General features: G+C 43.6%; 1 protein-coding gene across 4 annotated transcripts in view; it reads right to left on the bottom strand.

Moving 5' to 3' along the window:
* Positions 1-24,080, bottom strand: part of ipo8 (importin 8) — a 124,130-nt gene that overhangs the window by 93,593 nt on the left and 6,457 nt on the right. For 2 of the 4 annotated variants that reach the window (XM_086008643.1, XM_086008645.1), the window contains exons 2-3: positions 7,792-7,873; positions 2,203-2,359 (exon numbers count right to left, since the gene is read on the bottom strand). In XM_086008643.1, the coding sequence (XP_085864769.1) occupies positions 2,203-2,359; positions 7,792-7,873 (239 nt within the window). Of the gene's footprint in view, positions 1-2,202; positions 2,360-7,791; positions 7,874-8,865; positions 8,947-24,080 lie in introns of those variants that run through there. The other 2 variants (XM_086008644.1, XM_086008646.1) reach the window with 2 other exon arrangements.

Below are 24,080 nucleotides of genomic sequence, written 5' to 3'. Positions count from 1 at the left end.
TTGCTGACATTGAATTCCATCCATCACTTTTTTGACCATCCCACCCTCTTATTAATATCTCTTTGCATCTTCTTTTGGTCCTCAATTATTTATTATGCTTCCCATTTCAGTATTGCCTGCAAATTTGGACACCGCTCCCTCTAGCTCTATATCCAATACATTGATGTACACAGTGAGCATAAGTGGTCCCAGAACAGAACCCTGTGGGATACTGTTACCCACTTCTAATTACTCCAAGAAACTCTCCTTAACTCCTACTCTCTGGTTCCTCTCTTCTAACCAATTTTTAATCCAGTTTCTGCTCTCCCCCAAATTCCATGCTACTTGATCTTCTCTAATAGTCTCCTGTGTGGTGCTTTGCCAAAGGTTTCCTGAAAATCCATATACACCTCATCCACTGGATTTCCCCCATACACTCTCCAGTATTCACTCATGGCTCAATCCACTGACAGCAGGGAATCATGTTAGTTTCTTTCTGCCAGCAGGTAACTTGCTCTTCCATAGAAACATAGAAGATAGGAGCAGGAGTAGACCAGTCGGCCCCTCGAGCATCTAGTCTGTCTAGTCCTGTTAGAATTTTATAAGTTTCAATGTGATCCCCTCTCATTCTTCTAAACTCCAGCGAGTACAAGCCCAATCGACCCAATCTCTCCTCATATCTCATTCCTGCCATCCCAGGTATCAGTCTGGTGAATCTTCGCTGCACTCCTTCCATGGCAAGAACATCCTTCCTCAGATAAGGCGACCAAAACTGCACACAATACTCAAGGTGTGACCTCACCAAGGCCCTGTACAACTGCAGCAAGACATCCTTGTTCCTGTACTCAAACCCTCTCGCTACGAAGGCCAACATACCATTTGCCTTCTTAACCGCCTGCTGCACCTGCATGCTTACTTTCAGCGACTGGTGCACAAGGACGCCCAGGTCTCGTTGCACTTCCCCTTCTCCCAATCTATTGCCATTCAGATAATAATCTGCCTTCCTGTTTTTGACACCAAAGTGGTTAACCTCGCATTTATCCACGTTATATTGCATCTGCCATGCTTCTGCCCAATCACCCAACCTGTCCAAATCATACTGGAGTTTCTCGGCATCCTCCTCACAGCACACATGCCCACCCAGCTTTGTGTCGTCTGCAAACTTGGAGATATTACATCTAGTTCCCTCGTCCAGATCATTAATATATATTGTGAATCGCTGGGGTCCAAGGACCAATCCCTGCGGTACCCCACTAGTCACTGCCTGCCACTCGGAAAAAGACCCGTTTATTCCAACTCTTTGCTTTCTGTCTGCCAACCAGTTCTCTATCCAAGTCAATAACTTGCCCCCAATCCCATGTGCCTTAATTTTACACGCTAATCTCTTATGCGGGACCTTATCGAAAGCCTTTTGAAAATCCAAATACACCACATCCACTGGTTCTCCCTTATCTATTCTACCAGTTACATCCTCAAAAGATTCCAGTAGATTAGTCAAGCACGATTTACCTTTTGTAAAGCCATGTTGACTTTGTCCGATCCGGTCACTTTTTTCCAAGTGCTCTGCTATTACATCCTTTATAATGGACTCTAGCATTTTCCCCACTACCGATGTCAGGCTTACCGGTCTGTAATTCCCCGTTTTCTCTCTACCACCCTTTTTGAACAGTGGGGTAACATTAGCTACCTGCCAATCCATGAGTACTGTTCCAGAATCTATCGAATTTTGGAAGATGACCAGCAATGCATCTACTATTTCTAGGGCCACTTCCTTAAGTACCCTAGGATGTAGATTATCAGGCCCTGGGGATTTATCAGCCCTCAATCCCATCAATTTCCCTAACACCATTTTCCTACAAATACTGATTTCTATCAGTTCCTCCCTTTCATTAGACCCTATGTTCCCCGACATCTTTGGGAGGTTATGTGTGTCCTCCTTTGTGAAGACAGACCAAAGTAATATTTAATTGGTTGCCATTTCTTTGTTCCCCATTATAAATTCCCCTGATTCTGACTGCAAGGGACCTACGCTTGACTTCACCAATCTTTTTCTCTTCACATATCTATAAAAGCTTTTACAGTCAGTTTTTATGTTCCCTGAAAGCTTACTCTCATACTCTATTTTCCCCCTCTTAATTAATCCCTTTGTCCTCCTTTGTTGGTTCCATACAAGTAAACAGTGGGTTTGAATTTCAGTGATTGCTGTCTCTAATTAGACCATACCTGATTAAGTCGGGCGACTGAATGATTCCCTCCACAATGTTGTCACGGATTTGCTGACGATCATTTTCATGTATGTTGAAAGGCAACATAGCTTCCCCAGGAGGCGCTTCACGATCCGGCCAGTACTGCGTCACCATGTTCTTCATGTAGATAGCCGCTACACGTTAATTAGATAGAAAGTCAGGAAGTTCAATTTGAAGAATGGATGCAGCCACAGTGCATTATATTTCAAGTACATAGAGGTTAATAATAAACAAAAAAAACTCATAACTTAGTTTTATGTTTAACTCTGTTATTTCAGCAATTTCTCCAACTCCAAGTTGCTTTACATCTTGCCCACTAATGCTGAATACCTAAAAGACTTTTCTTCGATCACTTCACAGGTTTTCTCATCATTTTTCTCCCCTCTCTTGAAGACATTGACTCATGTGTTAGGGTATAGTTCCATGGTCACCAGCAGGCCTCCAGTACCTCACTAATGTGGTGCGATACTAAACCATACAGACTAAAAAGACCCAGGTTCGATCATTGGTCTGTATGGAGTTAGCTGATCTCAGCTGGGTCACTACAATTGGCCTCAGTGTCTCTGAGCTGGCAGCGGGGGTGGGGAATAAGCCAGGATTCCTGCTCCTGATTGTTTTTCATACAGAGGGTCATTTACCAGAAATGGCTATTGAGACAGAGACTATAACATTATTTGACAAGTATTTGAAAAGAATATAAAAAGGATACAGGGAAATGGCATTAGGGAAGATAACACCAGTTAACCGCTATCATTGTACAGGCACGATGGTCACCAAATGGCAGCCTCCTTCTGAGCTGTGATTTCCAGGATTCCCTTTCCAAGCAAAGGGTTTATGATCTCGGCTGTAGTGTGGGGAGGTGCACAGTGCAGGCCAGGCCGTGCCACACACTGAAGGGAGGGCAGGGAAAAAGCAGAGCGCCAGTAATCTTGATCTCCTCTCCATCTTCACTGTTCTGTGTGCCCCTGCCCGCTCCTCCCCCCAGCATTGGTACGGACTCTAGCCCATTCCTGGAGTCAGGGAAAATAGGAGATTTCCAAAGGAGTAGAAGGATGGAAAAATAATGAATCAAGCAACCAACATATGGCTTCTATTCAGTCTAATCCTCAAACTCTCTCTCAGTAGGGATACAGTGAAACAAAGACCAGCAGATTTAATATAATTCCAATCGTTGTCAAATACACTGCAGCCATGTGAGGCAAGTACAGCTGTTTCACCTTCAGAACCCAACTTCAAATCTAACCTTAACTGATAGATCAGTTTACTTTCTTTGCCGGCCATACGGGTCCGATCAAAATGAGGTTTGGTCTTGACAGCTATGGTGATTAGGTGCTCAAGTCCATAGTACATAACTGGCCATAAAATGGTAGAAAACTGGTAATGTCACACAGAGAGAAAAGAACAGTGGCTGGTGTGAGAAACTGAGCCAGTAATAAATGATCTTCTGAAGTTAGAGATATCGATTATCAGTACGGGAAGAGCATAGGGAACTTCATTCTAAGTGTGGCTGTGCTGTACCTCACCCCAAGAGGGCTGTGTTAACATGTGTGGGAGGGTCGCCAGCTACAGCAACTCGAGCTCTGGGTTTTGGAGCTTGAGCAGCAGCTGGAGTCACTGCGGTGCATCCGTGAGGCTGAGAGTTACGTGGATAGCACGTTTCTAGAGCTGGTCACCCAGCAGCTTAAGAGTATGCAGGCAGAGAGGAATGGGTGACCATCAGACAGAAGAGGACCACCAGGCTGGTAGTGCAGGAGTCCCCGGAGTGCATCGCACTCTCCAACCAGTATTCTGTTCAGAGTACTGGTAAGGGCAATGGTTCCTCTGGGGTCTGCAGCCAGAGTTAAGTCCATGGCACCACAGGTGGCTCAGCTGCACCGGAGGGGGGGGGGGGGGGGGGGGAAGGAGGAAAAAGAGCAATAGTGGTAGGGGATTTGATAGTTAGGGAAGCAGGCAGGCGTTTCTGCAGCCGTAGACATGACTCCAGGATGGTATGTTGCCTCCTGGTGCCAGACTCAAGGATGTCACTGGGTGGCTGCAGAACACTCTGAGGGGGGGAGGGGGGCCGGGGAAGGTGAACAGCCAGAGGTCGTTGTCCATATCGGTACCAACGACTTAGGCAGGAAGAGGGATGAGGTCCTACAGGCAGAGTTTAGGGAACTAGGAGCGAGGTTAAAAAGCAGGACCTCAAAAAGGTAGTAATCTCCGGATTACTCCCGGTGCCACGTGCTAGTGAGTACAGGAATAGGAGGATAGAACAGATGAATGCATGGCTGGAGAGATGGTGCAGGAGGGAGGGCTTTAGATTCCCGAGGCATTGGGACCGTTTTTGGGGAAGGTGGGACCTGTACAAGCCGGACGGGTTACACCTCAACAGAGCCGGGACCAATATTCTCGCGGGGAGGTTTGTTAGTGCTGTTGGGGAGGGTTTAAACTAGCTTGGCAGGGGGATGGGCACCAGCATATAGGAGTAGAAAAGAGGAATAAGGTGCATAAAAGAGTGATTGTGTTGGATAGTACTAGAGAAGATAGTACTAAAGGCGGTAGTAGTACCATATTAGATAGGAGCCGACTAAGAAAGACTATGAAAAATTCAAAAATGGGTTTAGAATGCATGTACGTAAATGCATAAAGTGTGGTGAATAAGTTTGGTGAGCTACAAGCACAATTAGCTGGTGGCAATATGATGTTGTGGCAATAACGGAAACGTGGCTTAAAAACGGTGAGGACTGGGCACTTAGTATTCAAGGGTACAAGGTGTTCAGAAAAGATAGGGAAGGAAAAAAGGGAGGTGGGGTGGCAGTGCTGATTAAGGAAGACATTGTAGTGTTGGAAAGGGAGGATGTTCTTGAGGGGACAAGGACAGAATCCATTTGGTTAAGAGTTGAGGAGCAAAAAGGGTATGATCATGCTATTGGGGGTATTCTATAGGCCTCCAAATAGTGAGAGGGAGGTAGAGGAGGAAATCTGCAGGGAAATCGCAGAGATATGCAAGAGCTATAGATGTAGGGATATTGGGGAGACTTTAATTACCCAAATATCGATTGGGATAATGCTAGGGTAAAGGGAAAGGAGGGAGAGGAATTTCTGAAATGTGTTCAGGAGAATTTCCTTGACCAATATGTTCTTGGTCCAACTAGGAAGGAGGCATTGCTGGATCTGGTGCTGGTGAATGGGGTGGGCCAAGTCAACCAAGTGTCTGTGGGAGAACACTTGGGTACGAGTGATCATCGTATCATAAGATTTAGATTAGCAATGGAGAGGAGCAAGGAACAATCTAGAGTGGAACTTCTAAACTGGAATAGGACTAACTTTAATAGGATGCGAAAGGATCTAGCCAGGGTAAAATGGAACCAAAGACTGACAGGAAAAGTTGTAACAGAACAATGGGTGATCTTTAAGGAGGAGATGTTCCAAGTACAGGCTAGGTACATTCCAACAAGAGGGAAGGGTAAAGGAACCAAAGCTTGGATGACGAGGGAGATCGAGAAGATGATGCAACAAAAAAAAAAAGAGGGTGTATGATGCATGTGGTGAATTCTTCAAGGGAGAACCAGACCAAATACAATAAGTTGAGAGGGGATGTGAAGATGAAAGTAAGATTGGCAAAGAGAGAACATGAGAGTAGAATGGCGGTTAACATAAAAGGGAACCCAAAAATCTTCTACTGGCATGTAAACCGTAAGCAGGTAGTAAGAGGCGGGGTGGGGCCTATTAGGGACAAAGAAGGTGATATATGCTTAGAGGCGCAGGGCAAGGCTAGAATACTCAATGAGTACTTTGTATCGGTGTTTACTAAGGAGGTGGATGCTGACAAAATATCGGTAGAAGTGGAAAAGGTAGAAGCAACGGAAGGGGTGAAAATTGATAGACAGGATGTACTAGAAAGGCTGGGTAAGCTTAGGGTGGATAAGTCGCCTGGTCCAGTTGGCTTGCATCCCAGGTTGCTAAGGGAAGTGGGAGGAGATAACGGAAGGGCTTGCCATAATTTTCCAATCTTCCCTAGATGCGGGGGAGGTGCCGGAGGATTGGAAAGTGGCAAATGTGACACCATTGTTCAAGGAAGGGTGTAAGGGCAATCCTAGTAACTACAGGCTGGTCAGTTTAACATCAGTAGTGGGTAAAGTTTTAGAAACAATAATCAAGGAAAAAATTAACAGCTGCTTGGAGAGGTTTAAGCTAATTAAGGAGAACCAACACAGATTTGTAAAAGGCAGTTCATATTTGACTAATCTAATTGAATTTTTTGATGAAGTAATAGGGAGGATCGATGAAGGGAATGCAATGGATGTTGTCTACATGGATTTTAGGAAGGCGTTTGACAAAGTACCACATAGAAGGCTGATTAACAAAATTGAGGCTCATGGAATAGGTGGGTCAATGGCAGCTTGGATAAGGAACTGGCTTAAGGACAGAAAACAGCGAGTTGTGGTAAATGGCTCTTTTTCTGACTGGAGGATGGTAGACAGTGGTGTTCCCCAAGGGTCAGTGCTGTGGCCACTGCTTTTTAAATAAGCTGGATATTGGAATACAGAGTAGAATTTCTAAATTTGCCGATGACACCAAACTTCAGGGTGTGGCAAACAGTGAGGATGATACCAATCAACTGCAACAGGACATAGAAAGGCTAGCAGAATGGGCAGACAAGTGGCAGATGGAATTTAATACAGAGAAGTGTGAGGTGATGCATTTTGGCAGAAGGAACAGGGGGAGGCAATATACACTTAATGGCACAGTTTTAAAGAGTGTGCAGGAACAGAGGGACCTGGGAGTTAATGTGCATAGGTCCCGGAAGGTGGCAGGACATAGAGAGAATGGTTAACAAAGCATATGGGAGCTTGAGCTTCATAAATAGAGGTATTGAGTACAAAAATAGAGAAGTTATGCTGAACCTTTATAAAGCGCTGGTTAGGCCACAACTGGAGTATTGCGTCCAGTTCTGGTCACCACACTTTAGGAAGGACATGAAAGCCCTTGAGAGGGTGCAGAGGAGATTTACCAGAATGGTTCCGGGGATGGGGGATCTTAGCTACAAGGACAGGTTGGAGAAGCTGGATTTGTTTTCATTAGAGCAAAGGAGGTTGAGGGGTGATTTGATAGAGGTGTACAAGATTATGACGGGTTTGGATAGGCTAGACGGGGAAAGGCTGTTCCCACTAGCTGATGGTACAAGGACTAGGGGCCACAGATTTAAGGTTTTGGGCAAGAGATACAGGGGGATGCGAGGGAAAACTTTTTTTTATTTTTTTTTTATAAACACAGCGAGTGATGAGGACCTGGATTTCGCTGCTGACGTGGTGGAAGTGGAGACAATCAATGTTTACAAGGGGAGACTGGATAGGCACTTGAGGGAAATAAACTTGCAGGGCCACGGGGATAGAGCGGGGGAATGGGACTGACTGGATTGCTCTACAGAGAGCCGGCACGGACTCGATGGGCCGAATGGCCTCCTTCTGTGCCGTTATGACTCTGTGACTGTTAAATAGATTACATTGCCAGCACTGGACTTCCCTCAGTTAGATGACAACAAAAAATGCAAACATCTTAGAAGAGGATGGCCTAAACTCACCGGCTTGTCTGACTGGAAATTCGACCTGATCAGACACAATGATCTGAAGCAACGTGGGAGCGAAGTTTATGATCTTGTAAGACTGCAAAAAAAACAGAAATTATGTTCAAGAAGAGCAAATGGAAAACCAAATTTACCACACGCCACTGGAAACAAAAACAGTATTTGCAAACCAAAGTCTATCTGCCAAAGTTCAGTACAGTTCACTGCCATCCTGTTCTGACAGGCCAGTGCGAGTCAACTCACCACAGAGCCTGATTAGGGATTATTTTACTGTTTGCCTGCTTCCAATGTATGAAAACTCTGATTGGGATACATCTAAATGTACATTTAACTGCTGCAAATACCGTGTATATTTAAGAAACTCTATTCAAAAGCAAGAAAAAATAATTTGTTGTCCTTACTCTCGTCACAGTGATGTCCAGCCTTTGCAAATCCCTGCAGCTTTCATCCAAGGCCTTGGCTCAGCATCAGCTTTGGCTCAATAGTAGCACCCTCGCCTCTCAATCAGAAGATTGCGGGTTCAAGCTCCGCTCCAGACACATGAGCGCACATAATCCAGCCTGATACTTCAGTGCAGTGCTGAGGGAGTGCTGTACTGTCGGAGGTGCCATCTTTCAGATGAGACATTAAACCGAGGCCCCATCTGCCCTCTCAGGTGGACGAAAAAGATCCCATGACAGTATTTCGAAGAGCAAAGAAATTCTCCCGGTGGCCTGCCCAATATTTATCCCTCAACCAACATCTAAAACAGATGATCTGGTCATTTTATTGTTGTTTGTGGGAGCTTGCTGTGCACAAATTGGCTGCCGTGTTTCCTACATTACAACAGTGGCTACACTTCATAAGTACTTCATTGGCTGTAAAGCGCTTCAAGATGTCCTGAGGTTGTGAAAGGCACTATATAAATGCAAGTCCTTTCTTTCTTTTTCTATCTGATCACAACTTTGACAGCAGGCTATCCTCTATCTTCTACATTTGTCCCCTTTTACGTCCCAACCACAGTCTCAGCCTTTCCTCATCATCTCAGTCTCCAATTACATTCTCACTCACCGCACCTCTGCCGACACTTACTTGTGCAGGTTGAGAAGTCATTCTTGACTAAATTTATCCTGTTTCAAACCTATGTTCTTGTGGGAGGGAAGGGAAGGTAGGAAGGAAGCCTGAAAAAGAAATACAATGGAGGAATGACAAAAGAAGAGTGCATGCAAAGATAGTGAGAGAAAGAAATGAGAAGAAGGAGTGGGAAAGAGGGTAGCAGAGCAGCCAACAATAGCAATTTACATCCTGGTCTCACAAATAAACATTTCCAAGGCAGTCAATTGTTTGAGTTTACTTGTCACTGTAAAGTTTCCTGGCTGCACATTTGGATTGGGAGGAGAAGAGCAGAAAGTTAATGCTTTTATTCCTCCAGTACAACCAGGCTGCCAATGGCTTTATCCCCCAATGACATTTCTGATAGTGAGGGATAAATCCTTGCTGCAGATACACTGCTTGGCTCAGCTGATAGAATTCTTGCCTCGGAGCAAGAAGGTTGTGCGTTCACGTCCCACTCCAGTACTTGAGCACATTAACTCAGCTGTTGCTGTGGTGCAGTAAAGGGGAGTGCTGCATTGTTGGAGGTGCCTTTTTTCAGTTGAAACTTATCCCCGTCTCCCTATTCTAGTGGTTCAGGTTGGTGTTATACACTCAAAGAAGAGCAAGGGGTTCTCCCAATATACCTCCCTCAACCAACATCAACAAAAACATTCAACTTGTGGGATCTTGCTATATGCAAATTGTTGCTAAATTTGCCTACATAACAAGTCACTGCATGTGAAGGACTTTGGAACATTTCTGAGATACAAGATACAGCATTATATAAATACAAGTCTTTATTTCTTTTACTGAGGTTGTACCTCAAAATAGAAAAATATTTTTGGTTCAGTGATCTGAAAGTAGGACTTCATATAGTGGTTGAAAAGGTCCTTACTGACCTCAAAGTTTCAAATTTAAATTTCCTGTCCTCACCTTTAAATCCCTCCATAGCCTTCCCCTTTCCCTGTGGCCGTACAACCTCCAACTCTCAGCTTCTCTGGCTCCAGCTCCTTGTGCATCTCCCTCCCTTCACCTCAACTTAGAGGCCGTGCCATCAGCTACTGAGGTCCCACTCTCTGGAATTCCATGCCTTGAGATTTCTGCCTCTCCACCTCCCTCGTACCCATCCTCCTTAAAACCCACCTCCTGGACCAAGCTTTTGGTCACCACTTCTTTCTTTTCTCTCTTTCTACAGCTCTGTAAAAAGCCTTGGGACAATCTTCTACACCAGAGGCATCATATAACTGCTAGTTATTGGTTGATTGCGAGAGATAAAGTTTCCGCTTTAGGTGCAATCAGAAAATTGTGCGCAAATAGCACTTGAAATTGCACTACTGTAGTTAGGTTATAGATCAAGCTTCTGCTAAAATTCATTCACATAATCACAAATGTAAAATCTTTCATGAACCAGCGCAATTGATCAGCGTAATAGAAAGCAATTGTTTTTTTTTTTGCATTTTTAAATATTCATTGATGTATTTAAGAGTAGTAACCTGGTGCAGTTTTATTAATACAGCTGAAAATGGGTTTATCACAAAAACAAGCACTTTTAATGCGTCTAGTTCTCCACCTGAGTAACCTAACTTTAAAATAATTGAAAATGACTTAAAAAAAACTACACTGAACTATTTACTGGTTTTGTTGGTATACACTGATCAGTTTCTTAGTTGATTTGAGTATTTTTTCTTTGTAAAAACTTTAAAGTGCCGACTAGTGCCTGTGCGCCTGAGAAAATGAGTTGAATTTGAAGAGCCTCCTCGAACAGCCACAATCGGCGGAAACTCGCCACCCTTATTACTTCGATCTGGGGCTTGGACAGTTTTGTGGACGGGGCCAGCTTCGACCAAAATGATTTTTAAACCAGCGTTAAAAAGCGCAGAAACTCAATTTACGCTTGAGGTAACTTACGCTCGAGTTCCTGCGATCTTTTGCGCTGGTTCGGCCAATTTCTTGTGAAAGTTTAGGTAGATCAATATATTATGAGTTGATAATGAAACTCCAACTGCGTGCTTAAAGGAATTCTTTTGTCTTTATATGGGGGAAGGCGAGTTAAAGTGATGCACAAATTCTGTCTAAAAGGTAACAAAAAATCCTGTGGGAGCTATCTAGCCAGCTGCCCTCGTGCTGTGCACGTCATGGCCTTTATATGCAAACTAACTGCATCAGTAATTCAGCACTCTGAAATGTTTACATGCGTTCATTGTTCTTTTATGCAAACTATTTGATATGCAAGTTGGGCTTCAAAAGTAAAAAAAATCCAAAGGCTAAAGACTCTGAATGGAACTGAGATACTTGATTACAGGTCACAGTTTAAAGTAGCTTGCAAGCCAAATATTGTACTGCTAATTATCCACTTCTTATCCAATATTGTGAAATTAAATATTAGGTAAATAAATTCAACTATTAGTTTTAGTTCAGTGCTGTTTTTCAGCTTTCGGAAAGGACAGGTTGGCATGATGATATCCTGTGTAACTTTCAGTGTGAAATTGTTAATCCTGTGGTACACAGTTCCTGTTCACCTCACATGTAATGGAGCAATTTGGAAATTGCACTTTTCTGTGCATGATGAACAGGGAGAGAGAAAGTTGGGAGACATCCTGAATTGTAACACGTATTGGCTTATTTCAGAAGTGGAATGCATAACAGTCCAAAGCTAAGCCACAATTATTTGACAGCTGTAAAATTAAACAACACGTTCGCTTACTGAACATCTAAAATTAGACCAGAAATGAAAAGCCTATAAACATCCCAATAGTTCTGAGGTCAAGTCTCCATCTCTGAGCCATATCGACAGGAAGGCCCCAGATTTGATCCCTGGCCTGCAGTGAATCAGTTAGCTCAACCAAGGCAGCTGTAGGGGCATTACAGGTGGTCTCCGTGCCCATTGGCTAGGGATGGGAGAAGTACAAACTGGAAAAAGAGTTGCATTTACGCAGTGCCTTTCACAACCTTAGTCTGTCCCAAAGCGCTTTACAGCCAATCAAGTCATTTTTAAACTGTAGTCACTGTTATAATGTCGGGAATTATCTCAGCCAATTTGAACACAGCAAGCTCCAGCAAACAGCAACGTGATAATGACCAGATCATCTGTTTTAGTGATATTGGTTGAGGGATAAATATTGGCCAGGAGACTGGGGAGAATTCCCCGGTACTTCTTCGAAACAGTGCCATGGTATCTTTTATGTCCACCTGCGAGGACAGATGGGGCCTCAGGTTAACGTCTCATCCAAAAAACAGGACCTTCAACAGTACAGCACGGTCTCTGTACTGCACTGCAGTGTCAGCCTGGATTTTGTAAGTCACTCTTCCCATTCTTGATTGATGTTCAGCAACCGCTGATGAAAACTACTTGTGTGAACAGTAGATGGGGTACTACTGTACTATGATCCTTCACCCCACCACCTTGAATAGCCTGTCAACACCCACTATTAACACTTACACATGCATAATGACCACTTCAGCGAGGCACAGGAGTGGGATCACAACCCATGGAATCATACCCTAATGATTACATTCAACAGGGGAGTAAAGTGAATAAAGTTGCAGGAATAAAAATGGAAAAGCATCTTGGACAGTTATTTAGAATGTAAACAAACATACATTACGTAGCTTTCTAAAAACACTGGTGATTTTTAGAAAGCACTCTGTCTCCTGGTATGTTGTCACTTGGGAGAAAACGACTTGTTGCAGAGCTCTATAAATGTCACTGCTACATTTCAAAAGTTCTTTTCCCCATGTCTAATTTTCTGCTTCAAATCCCCGTTTCCCCCACATTACCCACTCACTATTTTGATGTTTAGTCGCTCTCAACTCTTTGCTTCACTAATAAGAAAAAGCTCAGGGATGAGCAAAGGCAACTCAGTCCACCCAAGATCATTCCTTTCAGACATCAACTCTCCAGTCATGCCACTGGATGGTCTTTTGAATAACCTCAATGTTTTTACTTTTATTACTTTGTTTCGCAGATGATTCCAAACACTTAGTACTGAGTAAATAAAGTTTTTTCAATTATCTTTTCTAATTTTATTTTTAACTAATTTATGCTCTCTGATTATAATCGGCTTTGAAGTAATAATCAGGGTTTGCTTTAGCTATACCAAGTAATAGTTAAGCAACTATTACTTCGCTGTCTACCACATTACTTAGCCTCATATTGCTCTTTTCTTCGCTATCTCATACTCCTTTCAGTAAGCTAACAAATATCTGAGTCATCTGAATAGCTCTCAATCCTGAAATTATTTTTTCCAATCGCGATAGAAGAAAATGACAGTCATGTACATTGTTGCATTTCTCAAGGAAAGGACATCTTTTTCAACAAATGAAAATCTAACGTCAATGTGTCAAACCCTGAAAGATTCGTCTGGTTACTATCCAGTGTTTTGGATTTCTTGGCTACATGACTGAATGAAGAAACCCAGAGTGACCATCAACATGAAACAAGAGATGGTGAGAAAAAACTACCACCTCCCCCTCAAAATTATTCAATTTTCCATCATACCGTGAAGATTTTAAGTTCCCCCGCCCATCCCGCCTCATTTCCTTCCCGTAGCTATACTTTCCTGCTGACAGTTGTTCATGCTGAGGTACAATTCTATTGGCATCAACCATCCTCCGGCACCTTGTCCAACTGGCCATTCTCCAAGTATCAAAATGGATAAAGAGTGCTGGTGAGCTATGGAACTATGGTGGCCACAAGAACACGTTTCCAACAGGGATCAAAAGACAGTGACCAGGAATGAGAACCATGGCCAATTTTCCCTTCCCTAGCTCAGGAATGTTGAGGCCAACTCTCGTGCCTCACCACTGCCTGGCTGAGGCCAGCTGACTGAACCTTCCTGATGCGAAGGGTACGTGGTGGATTTACCTAATGAGCCATAAACATTTTTCTGTACAATGGCTTTTTGTTGACCTCTGACATGCCACAGAGACCCAGATTCAAACTGGACATGATGGTCGATTTGCAAACATAAACAACAAACCGAGGTACGAGAGAAACAAATGAGACCGAAAGTTTTGTATACTCTGCACTAAGGTAAGACAATTCAGAATATTTGAAGTACACCCTCACAGCCTTTTTCATGGAATTGGAATCCAAAACACCAGCAGAAATCTTGGAAAATCCAGCAGTCCCATGCAACAAGAATATAATTTGCAGTCACCATAAAACAGTGACTCCTGGACATCATTCAGTAAGTGAAACAGTGTGCAATGTTTCTCTCATTAATTGAGCATTTTACATCAGGTCGTAAGTATAAAGATATAATCTAAACCAGTAACTTAACGAAGAGCAAATGCTTTCAAGGTTTTCATGGTGTCTGAAGTAGTCACGTGAAAGTTGAAGGTAACAAGGGAATGTTAGTGTAAATATTTTCAAGGAAATTCATCAGTAACAGACGCTTGGGATAGTCTCTCCTTCCTTGGGACAGTCTCTCCTTCCTTGGGAAGACAGGTGACTTTGGGTGTCTGCTCAAGACAGAAGCAGTTAGCAAATCCACTGGAAATAACATGACTTAGCACCTTGCCCCATCTGGATGCTAATTAGGAAACTTCTGTACTGACCAAGTACTGCTAAGCACTAGCTAGGATTTTTATTGAATACATATGACAAATTACCCCGCATTTCAGCATGTGCTGTGAGCTGACATGGATTAATGGATGGATCTCATGGCTGCACTGCTGGAGACAGCTGGGTTACTAAAGAGTGTCCTTCCTCAGATGCTGTACTTGTTATCACCATCACGGTCACACAATCTACCCATGAGGAAATATATAGAATGACATTTCCCCAAGAGTGGGAAACAACTCCAGAATTCATTTCAAACAGCTCAGGCACAAAGGTGCCGTCTTTCGAATAAGACATTAAACCCCATCGGCTCTCTCAGATGGACGTAAAAGATCCCACGGCACTATTTCGAAGAGGAGCAGGGGAGTTATCCCCAGTGTCGTGGCCAATATTTATCCCTCAATTAACATAACAAAAAATAGATTATCTGGTCATGATCACATTGCAGTTTGTGGGAGCTTGCTGTGCGCATATTGGCTGCTGCTTTCCTACATTATAACGGTGACTACACTCCAAAAGTACTTCAATGGCTGTGAAGTGCTTTGGGTTGCCCAGAGGTGGTGAAAGGCACTATATAAATGCAAGTCTCTTTTCTTTTTCAAAGTCTGACAGCACCTCACTCCAAGCATCATTACTAGCCTGTTCAAATGCACCCAATAAGGACAAAGCTGACAAATTTATCAGCATCACTCCTGTCTCCCCCAAAGGAGCAGATATCTTATGAAACTTTCCCTATTGCACATCTAGCATTTGTAGCACTCAAAACAATCTTTTTTTTAAAATACAAAGCTTAGCTCAGCGAGGGAAGTAGTGGCGGACACATTTAGTCTCAGCACTTTTGCTTTAGGGAAGGAAAATTTCACCAATGTTCCCCCTCCTGATTGTTAACTAGTGACCCCTGGAACTCGATCAGCAGAGTTATTGGGTGCGGACAGGACTGTTTCACTACTGAGCAAGTGCAATCTTGTTCAAGAGATTTTTTTAATGTAAAAATTTAATTTTTCCTCTTACTTTTCCTTTTGGTCTCCTTTTTGTCTCTCTTAATCCAATCCTCTCTCTATTTCTCTTTCTGTACCCGATTTGACTCTAATTCATCCTCCTTCTTAGTCATTCCTCTGTTTATTTGCCAATCATTAAATCTCATTGGTTAAGGAGATACAGGAAACTCTTTTTTATCCGGCACCGACGGGACCGGCGTGGTGCCGGTTTATCAAGAAGTCCGGATTACAGAGAGGTATAGGTAAAAGGTACAAGAGCTCCGTACACAGCAACAAATCCAGGCTTCCCTGTTGCTTAGCAACAGCTGCAGGAACCCCGGCCACAGACCAAGCGCCCCTGTTGCTTAGCAACAAGTGCAGAAACCCCGATTACACAGCCACAGATCCAGGAACAGCCACTAATATGAAGTAAAACTTACCTGAACCTACTCCTGAATTTTGCTGGTTAACAGAGGTTTCTGGTTACAGGAAACTTTGTGCTATCCGGAGGTTGAATGTCCGGCAACTTCGATCTAATGGCAGAAATCAGCAGCCATTTTGGTTAGGTTTTTTTCCTTCTCCTAGCATTCTTTTCACAGGCAGGCTCTGGAAAGCGTCTTTGTAGCTTAGCAACAGCTTCAGAGACGCTTCCAAGCTACTGGGCCGAGTGTTTACAAGCTGTTGCTGAGCAACAGTGTTTGTGGTCAGATACGGCAGGCTCTGGAAGGTGTCTCTGTATCTTAGCAACAGCTTCAGAGACACTTCCAAGCCACGGGCCGAGTGTTGACAAGCTGTTGCTAAGCAACAGTCTTTGTTGTCAGATACGGAGATGAAAAGCTCCTATCTGATAACATTGACACTGGTCTATCCGGAAGTTTTGAGGCAACGGCAGTAGCTCGGTCCCGTGGGTGCCGGATAGCACAAAGTTTCCTGTATTTAAGTGCCGGTAAATCGAGAGTTTCCTGTACTGTTGGTCCCACTGTTCACTGGGGTCCCAGAAGCCCTATTGCTCTCACCAGTATCAGTTCGCACTTCCAGCAAGTTACAGCACAAATCATTTTGAGCTGTAGGGTGCAGAAAAAATTCCAACTAACAGGACACCCTGCGAGATGCCCCGCTACAGCAAAATCTGGCCCCATGTGTTTGATGTACACCAGTGCTTTACACCTCTGCCAAGATTTCCCCCGAATTTAATTTCCCTCCTCCACCACCTAGAATTATTTGGACAGAGGTGATTATTGTTTTCATAAATAAGCTACTTGATCCTAAAGAGTGTTTTGCTTAATATAGAGAGCCGGCTTCAATTTCCCCCCTGATGTCACGATGCGAATTTAATCGGACAGAGTCAGCATGGTTTTATGAAGGGGAAGTCATGTTTGACAAATATGCTCGAATTCTTTGAGGACGTAACATACAGGGTGGATAAAGGGGAACCAGTGGATGTAGTGTATTTGGACTTCCAAAAGGCATTTGACAAGGTTCCACACAAAAGATTACCGATCAAGATAAGAAATCACGGGATTGGGGGTAATATACTGGCATGGGTGGAAGATTGGCTATCTAACAGAAAACAAAGAGTTGGGATAAATGGTTCATTCTCGGGCTGGCAATCAGTAACTAGTGGTGTTCCGCAGGGGTCAGTGCTGGGACCCCAACTCTTTACAATCTATATTAACGATTTGGAGGAAGGGACCGAGTGCAACATATCCAAGTTTGCCGACGATACAAAGATGGGAGGGGAAGCAGTGAGTGAGGAGGACATAAAAAACCTGCAAAAGGACATAGACAGGCTAAGTGAGTGGGCAGAGATTTGGCAGATGCAATATAATGTTGGAAAGTGTGAGGTTATGCACTTTGGCAGAAAAAATCAAAGAGCAAGTTATTATCTAAATGGAGAGAAACTGCAAAGTGCTACAGTACAAAGGGATCTGGGGGTCCTGGTGCATGAAACACAGAAGGTTAGTATGCAGGTGCAGCAGGTGATCAGGAAGGCCAATGGAATCTTGGCTTTTATTGCGAGGGGGATGGAGTATAAAAACAGGGAACTCTTGCTGCAGTTATACAGGGTATTGGTGAGGCCACACTTGGAATACTGCGTGCAGTTTTGGTTTCCATATTTAAGAAAAGATATACTTACTCTCGAGGCAGTTCAGAGAAGGTTCACTCGGTTGATTCCGGAGATGAGGGCGTTGACGTATGAGGAAAGGTTGAGTAGGTTGGGACTCTACTCATTGGAGTTCAGAAGAATGAGAGACGATCTTATCGAAACATATAAGATTGTGAGGGGGCTTGATCGGGTGGATGCGGTGAGGATGTTTCCACTGATGGGTGAGACTAGAACTAGGGGGCATAATTTAAGAATAAGGGGCTGCCCTTTCAAAACTGAGATGAGGAGAAACTTCTTCACTCAGAGGGTAGTAAATCTATGGAATTTGCTACCCCAGAGAGCTGCGGAAGCTGCAACATTAAATAAATTTAAAATGGAGATAGACAGTTTCCTAGCAGATAAGGGAATTAGGGGTTACGGGGAGAGGGCAGGGAAGTGGACGAGAGTCTAGATTCGGATCAGCCATGATCCTACTGAATGGCGGAGCAGGCCCGAGGGGCCGTATGGCCTACTCCTGCTCCTACTTCTTATGTTCTTATGTAATGTTCTCCAGTCTTTCTCTAAATTCATACTGGGGAGTGTCCCTAAAATTACCAAAAATAATAGATTTTAACTTAAAATTTTAATTTAAAAAAATTCAGAACCAATTGCATTGTACAAATAGAATTAAATGCTGGAACTGATACATTTATGTTAAATAAACCACTCTGGTCACTGCTGCACAAACCCAGATATGTAGTATGCACTACTCGCCAGTTAGTTTGGAGTAAAGTACCAGCCCCTGCTGCATGGCCTACACCCCACGCTATCTGATCAACCTCTACTGGATGTGTGTAAACTCAGGCACGTTTGTCACTTGCTCCGGACAAAAGCGACCAGTAGCTTAGCCAACAGTACAGACTATTTATTCTGTGTACGTTTCACAATGATTTGTGGAGTGTCAGCACTTTAACGTGCAATCTGGCAATCAACTACGAATAATCATTAATCCTGTGCCATACATAGAACTGCAAGCAATTTGCAGCATCAAAGGTTTTCACCCATTCTAAGTCCCTGTCTGAACCACAAGGAATCTATTTTATTGTGTGTGTGGAATTAGATTTAATTTTGAAGTGCAAGGCATTGTTCTACAACAAAAAACAAGCAGGGTTTTTCCTGGCTTTTCTCCAAGACTCTTCATGAGGTGCGGTTCCACAGACACCAAGAGCCCTTCGGCACCTCGTCCAAGTGACCATTTTTACATACAGCAGTATAAAGTGAGTGTTAGCGGTTTATTCCACCAAGCTTAATGCTATCCTCACCAGATAGCCACAAAAAGTCGCTGGACAGCGATTAGGAGTGCGAATCCTGCCGGATGTTAGTCCAAAGGTGTGAGGCCAATTGTAAAGTACCCAATTGATGCCCCAGCTAGGGTCTGCTAATTCAGCACAAGATCAGGATGCGAGACTCTGGTCTGTGTGCTTTAGACATATAACTGGTCGTTCCCTTCACCCATTAGAGTGCTGGGGGAACTCAGCAAAAGTCAAGTAGTTATCAGTATTTTGTTCAAGCTCTCCCTTTTTAATTTCATTTAAAGTGCAGGTTAAACTATGCTGTAAGGACTTGTATTGGATACAAAGCATTCAGGGCTGGGAGTCATTCATTCATCGGCATACTCAGCAACAGAACACCATTAATCAGAAGTGTCACAAGGAAGCTGCTCTTCTGTTAGGTTGTGCAATTCTTTTTCAGCCGACACAGAATATTAGTTGGCAAACCACACATTTCACTTTTTCCTACATTACAACAGTGACTACATTTCAAAAGTACTTCATTCGTTGTAAAGCACTTTGAGACGTCCTGAAGTCGTGAAAGGCGCTTTATAAATGCAAATTCATTCTCTTTCTTTGCTTAATCATCATAATGGTGGTCAGCAGTCGCCTCTGAAACAGCACAGGTCAATATTTGTTTTCATCCCACAGCAGAGAGAACTTGACTAGGTCAACTCTTTTAACCCAAGGGTAAAATATGACAGTCCACTCGAATAGCAATTTACTGCTGTTGTACTCAACTTCTGCCCCAAGACGCCATCAGAAAACTCTTCCACTGCAAGATCACCCAGTGGAAAATTTACTTACACAGTCACACCTTATTTCCACCACTCCAATAGAGAGAAGACTCCTCTTGAATGGAAGCAAATTGAGCCATTACTTTTTTTGTCAAAGTTTAGCTGGCCAGAATTATCCGATAACTTACCAGCAGCGGTTCTACAATCAGGATTCCCGTACTAAAAAGAAAACTCGGCATTTGGAGGGTTTTGGTGCTGTTAGAGAAAACAAGCAGAGAAGTCTCTGAAGGAAAACCCGACAGTGCAGTTCTACCACAGATCCTGGCCTCAAACTAGTACAGTACTTATAAACTACAATGCACGACTAACTGCCCCGTGTCTTGCTGCGGCCCTTAGTCTGCCCAGTAATAACTGCGCAGGGCATGCACCTTTGTGCCTAGCACCTCTTGCCGGTGATGTAGATTTTATTAGTGGAGCACCAATGGAAGCATTTGTTCTCCACTAACACTGCAATCATTATAAATTTACATTTAAAGCTCCCAGGCAGTCCCAATAGACCTAAACTAGGTGTGGTCTCACAGCTCTTGACTTTAGCGTGCTGGGAAGTTAGAGCACTCGCCTGACTACCAACTTACACAGCACTTTAATGTCAACCAGTTTTAAATTGACATTAAATCAGCAATATGACAGGAGAAGAGTTATATGTAGCAGCAGATCTCGTGTGGCATTGCTCTGTCATACGTTAAGTGGTTTTGTTACGATATGTGCATTGTACTATGCGTCACAATTGGGGGGTTTTTGTGCTATTTTCTCAGGTTCAATAGCACTAGTAACTCCCATAGGTGGACCTCGCATCCCTTTCCTACCTAATATCTGTAGTTAAACAATAGCCAATCAGAACAGAGAACCGTCTCTTTCATGGCCCCGCCGCCCCCCCCCTCCACCCCAGCAGAAACCTTGGGGACACAGATTTAAATGCCCCTTGACATTCAACGGCATTACCATCGCCAAATCCCCCACAATTAACATCCCGGGGGTCACCATTGAGCAGAAACTTAACTGGACCAGCCACATACATACTGTGGGTACAAGAGCAGGTCAGAGGCTGGGCATTCTGCAGCGAGTGTCTCACCTCCTGACTCCCCAAAGCCTTTCCACCATCTACAAGGCACAAGTAAGGAGTGTGATGGAATACTCTCCACTTGCCTGGATGAGTGCAGCTCCAACAACACTCAAGAAGCTCAACACCATCCAGGACAAAGCAGCCCGCTTGATTGACACCCCATCCACCACCTTAAACATTCACTCCCTCCACCACCGGCGCACCGTGGCTGCAGTGTGTACCGTCTACAAGATGCACTGCAGCAACTCGCCAAGGCTTCTTCGGCAGCACCTCCCAAACCTGCGACCTCTTCCACCTAAAAGGAAGAGAGCAGCAGGTGCATGGGAACACCACCACCTCCAAGTTCCCCTCCAAGTCACACACCATCCTTACTTGGAAATATATCGCCGTTCCATCATTGTCGCTGGATCAAAATCCTGGAACTCCCTCCCTAACAGCACTGTGGGAGTACCTTCACCACACGGACTGCAGCGGTTCAAGAAGGTGGCTCACCACCACCTTCTCAAGAGCAATTAGGGATGGACAATAAATGCTGGCCTTGCCAGCGATGCTCACATCCCAAGAACTAATAAAAAATAACTTATCTTAGTGTGTTGATCATAGCAGAATAAAAATGCACGTTAAAAAAGACAAAATGAAATTGAGCACACTGTGGAACCTACAATGTATTATTCTGCTGCTATGGTACAACTGTGCTTAAGGTTACAAATTGTAAATATGCACATCCTTGGGTCAGTTGCAGGGTAAATGCTGTTGGTGAGGCAAATTTGCAGGTGCTTGTAAATTTTCTGCTCCAGGTTAGAAGAAACCAACATGAAATAACTCCCCTTCTTTCTCCTGTTTAATACCAGATACAGCAAAGTGAGACAAATGTGCACTGGATGCCAGTATTTCCTGCCCTTCTCTCCTGAAGGCAGTGACTCTTGCTGGGCCGTTCCATGGGCAACTGCAGTCATCCGCTACCTCGTCAAATAGACTTTCTTCATGCATGAGTTTTGACAGCAAGTATCAGCCACACACAGCATCACAGTTGAGCCTGATCCTGTTCAAAGCTAACACTGACACATAAAGCAACTTCTAGTGGAAGGTGTGCACAAGAATAAAGAGCAGGAAACTTGGCTAATTTTCCTTTCCACTAAACCCAATTATACCACCAGCTCAACTGAAAACAGCTAACTTGACATCATTGGCACACTGACGTTGATGCTCAGACTGAGATTAAAGATTCTTCAACAACGATAGAAATTATTTTTAATTATACATAGGATATTGTACAAAGTGTCAGTGAAGCCCATTAAACTTACTAAAAAAACGAATTTGGTACTTAAAAAAGCACCTAACTGTCTCATTATCTGGCATCAACTGTAGAAGGGAACGGTGTCGTACGCAAATGTCACGTTAGTGTTAAATTCTTGTATGTTGAGAGCAATTGCATTATGTGATTGGATGGTTCTGCAAGATACAAGACAGTTGATTCAATCTTGTTAATTTGGGATTGAGCAAAGCATCTTCCAAAAAAGACCTTTAATTAATAGGATTGACGCAAAAAGCAACAAAATAAGATCTGCAGTGCCCAACAGAGCTATGTCGAATAAAGTGGAGAGAATTCTTGGATTTTGGACCGTCTTAACTTATTTTTACAGGAATGCTACAGTAATACATTTTGTAAGTCAACATTATCCATTATGGAATTCTCTACCCCAGAGGGCTGTGGATGCTCAGTCGTTGAGTATATTCAAGACAGAGAGCGATAGATTTTTGGATACTAAGGAAATCAAGGGATATGGGGATAGTGTGGGAAGGTGGAGTTGGGGTAGAAGATCAGCCATGATGTTACTGAATGGCGGAGCAGGCTCGAAGGGCCTACTCCTGCTTCTAGTTCCTTTATTTTTATTATATACAAATTGCAGTCTGCCGCTATACACTGGGAACTGTTCTGTACAGGAAACTCTTTTTTTATCCGGCACCGACGGGACCGGCGTGGTGCCGGTTTATCAAAAAGTCCGGATTACAGAGAGTTATAGTTAAAAGGTACGAGAGCTCCGTACACAGCAACAAATCCAGGCTTCCCTGTTGCTTAGCAACAGCTGCAGGAACCCCGGCCACAGACCAAGCATCCCTGTTGCTTAGCAACAGGTGCAGAAACCCCCGATTACACAGCCAAGAATCAAGAAACGGCCACTAATATGAGGAAAAACTTAACTGAACCTACTCCTGAATTTTGCCGGTTAACCGAGATTTCCGGTTGTTTGGGTGCTGGTAAAGCGAGAGTTTCCTGTAATATTTCAGTACTGGATTATGACTGAGACATCAACTATTCCTCATATTATCTTGGTCTTCACATACTCCAGGTTTGCTATTTTCACTGCTAGTGTTAATTTTTCAAAAGTGCAGCACAGAGAAGCAATTCAGGAGAGAAAAGTATTTGATTGCCTCTTCACGATACCGCACGTAGGAAGTAGAAATGGGTGACAAACACTCCACGAATAGTGTTGAAATAGCCGAGGACGTTGGATGAGACCTTGGACTCTTACCTGTGCTCAAAACTCAACATGCACTGCCAATACAGAGCAGCAATCAACAAAGCCAATCAAGCATTGAACTATATAGTCAAAACAACAAAATACAAGGTAGAGCAAACTGTACAGTATTCTGGTCAGATCACATCTTGAGTACCGTGTCCAGTTCTGGTCGCCAAGACACAAAAGAGACATCCTACACTGGAGGCAGGACAGAGATGAGCCATGAGGCTGATGCCCAGTGTCAAAGGTCTGAGTTATGAGCAAAGATTGGACAAAACTTGGGCTTTTCAACTGAAAAGGAGGCATCTCAGAGGTGATCTTATAGGCGTATCTAAAACAATTAATGGAATGGAAAAGGTAAATTCGGACGAGGGACATAGCCTCAAACTAACAAAAGATACATTTAGGATGACACCAGAGCGTTCTTCACACAGAAAGTGATTTCTAAATAGAGCAGAAGCAAAAAACCCTGGAATCATTTAGGAACCAACTGGATACGGGACACTTCAGGGTCTTTCTGGATAGATGAATTAAGATGGGCCGAATGGCCCTCCTCATCCGTAATGGTCTGGTGATCACTGGTGAAGTTGGCAAATATACAGCTCTGCACCTGCATAGACGAACCTGCACTCAGTGCGCTCAACAGCCTCAGCATGCTGGTGGATTTTTTGAGAGTGAAAACAGCTGATGGGACAATGAGCTTCTTCCTTTCATGCAAAAGAGATTTACTGGAATGAGACCAGAACTGAGAAGTTATACCTATCTGGAAAGATTGGACATGCTGGGGCTCTTTTCTCTAGAAAAAAGACTGAGGGGTGATTTGACAGAGGTCTTTAAGATTATGAAAGGGTTTGATAGGGTGGACGCAGAGAA

Source organism: Somniosus microcephalus, chromosome 16 (genome assembly GCF_052327205.1).
Source record: "Somniosus microcephalus isolate GS21.2 chromosome 16, FLI_Smic_1.0, whole genome shotgun sequence".
NCBI lineage: Eukaryota > Metazoa > Chordata > Chondrichthyes > Squaliformes > Somniosidae > Somniosus > Somniosus microcephalus.
This window is presented reverse-complemented; position numbering and strand designations above follow the sequence as displayed.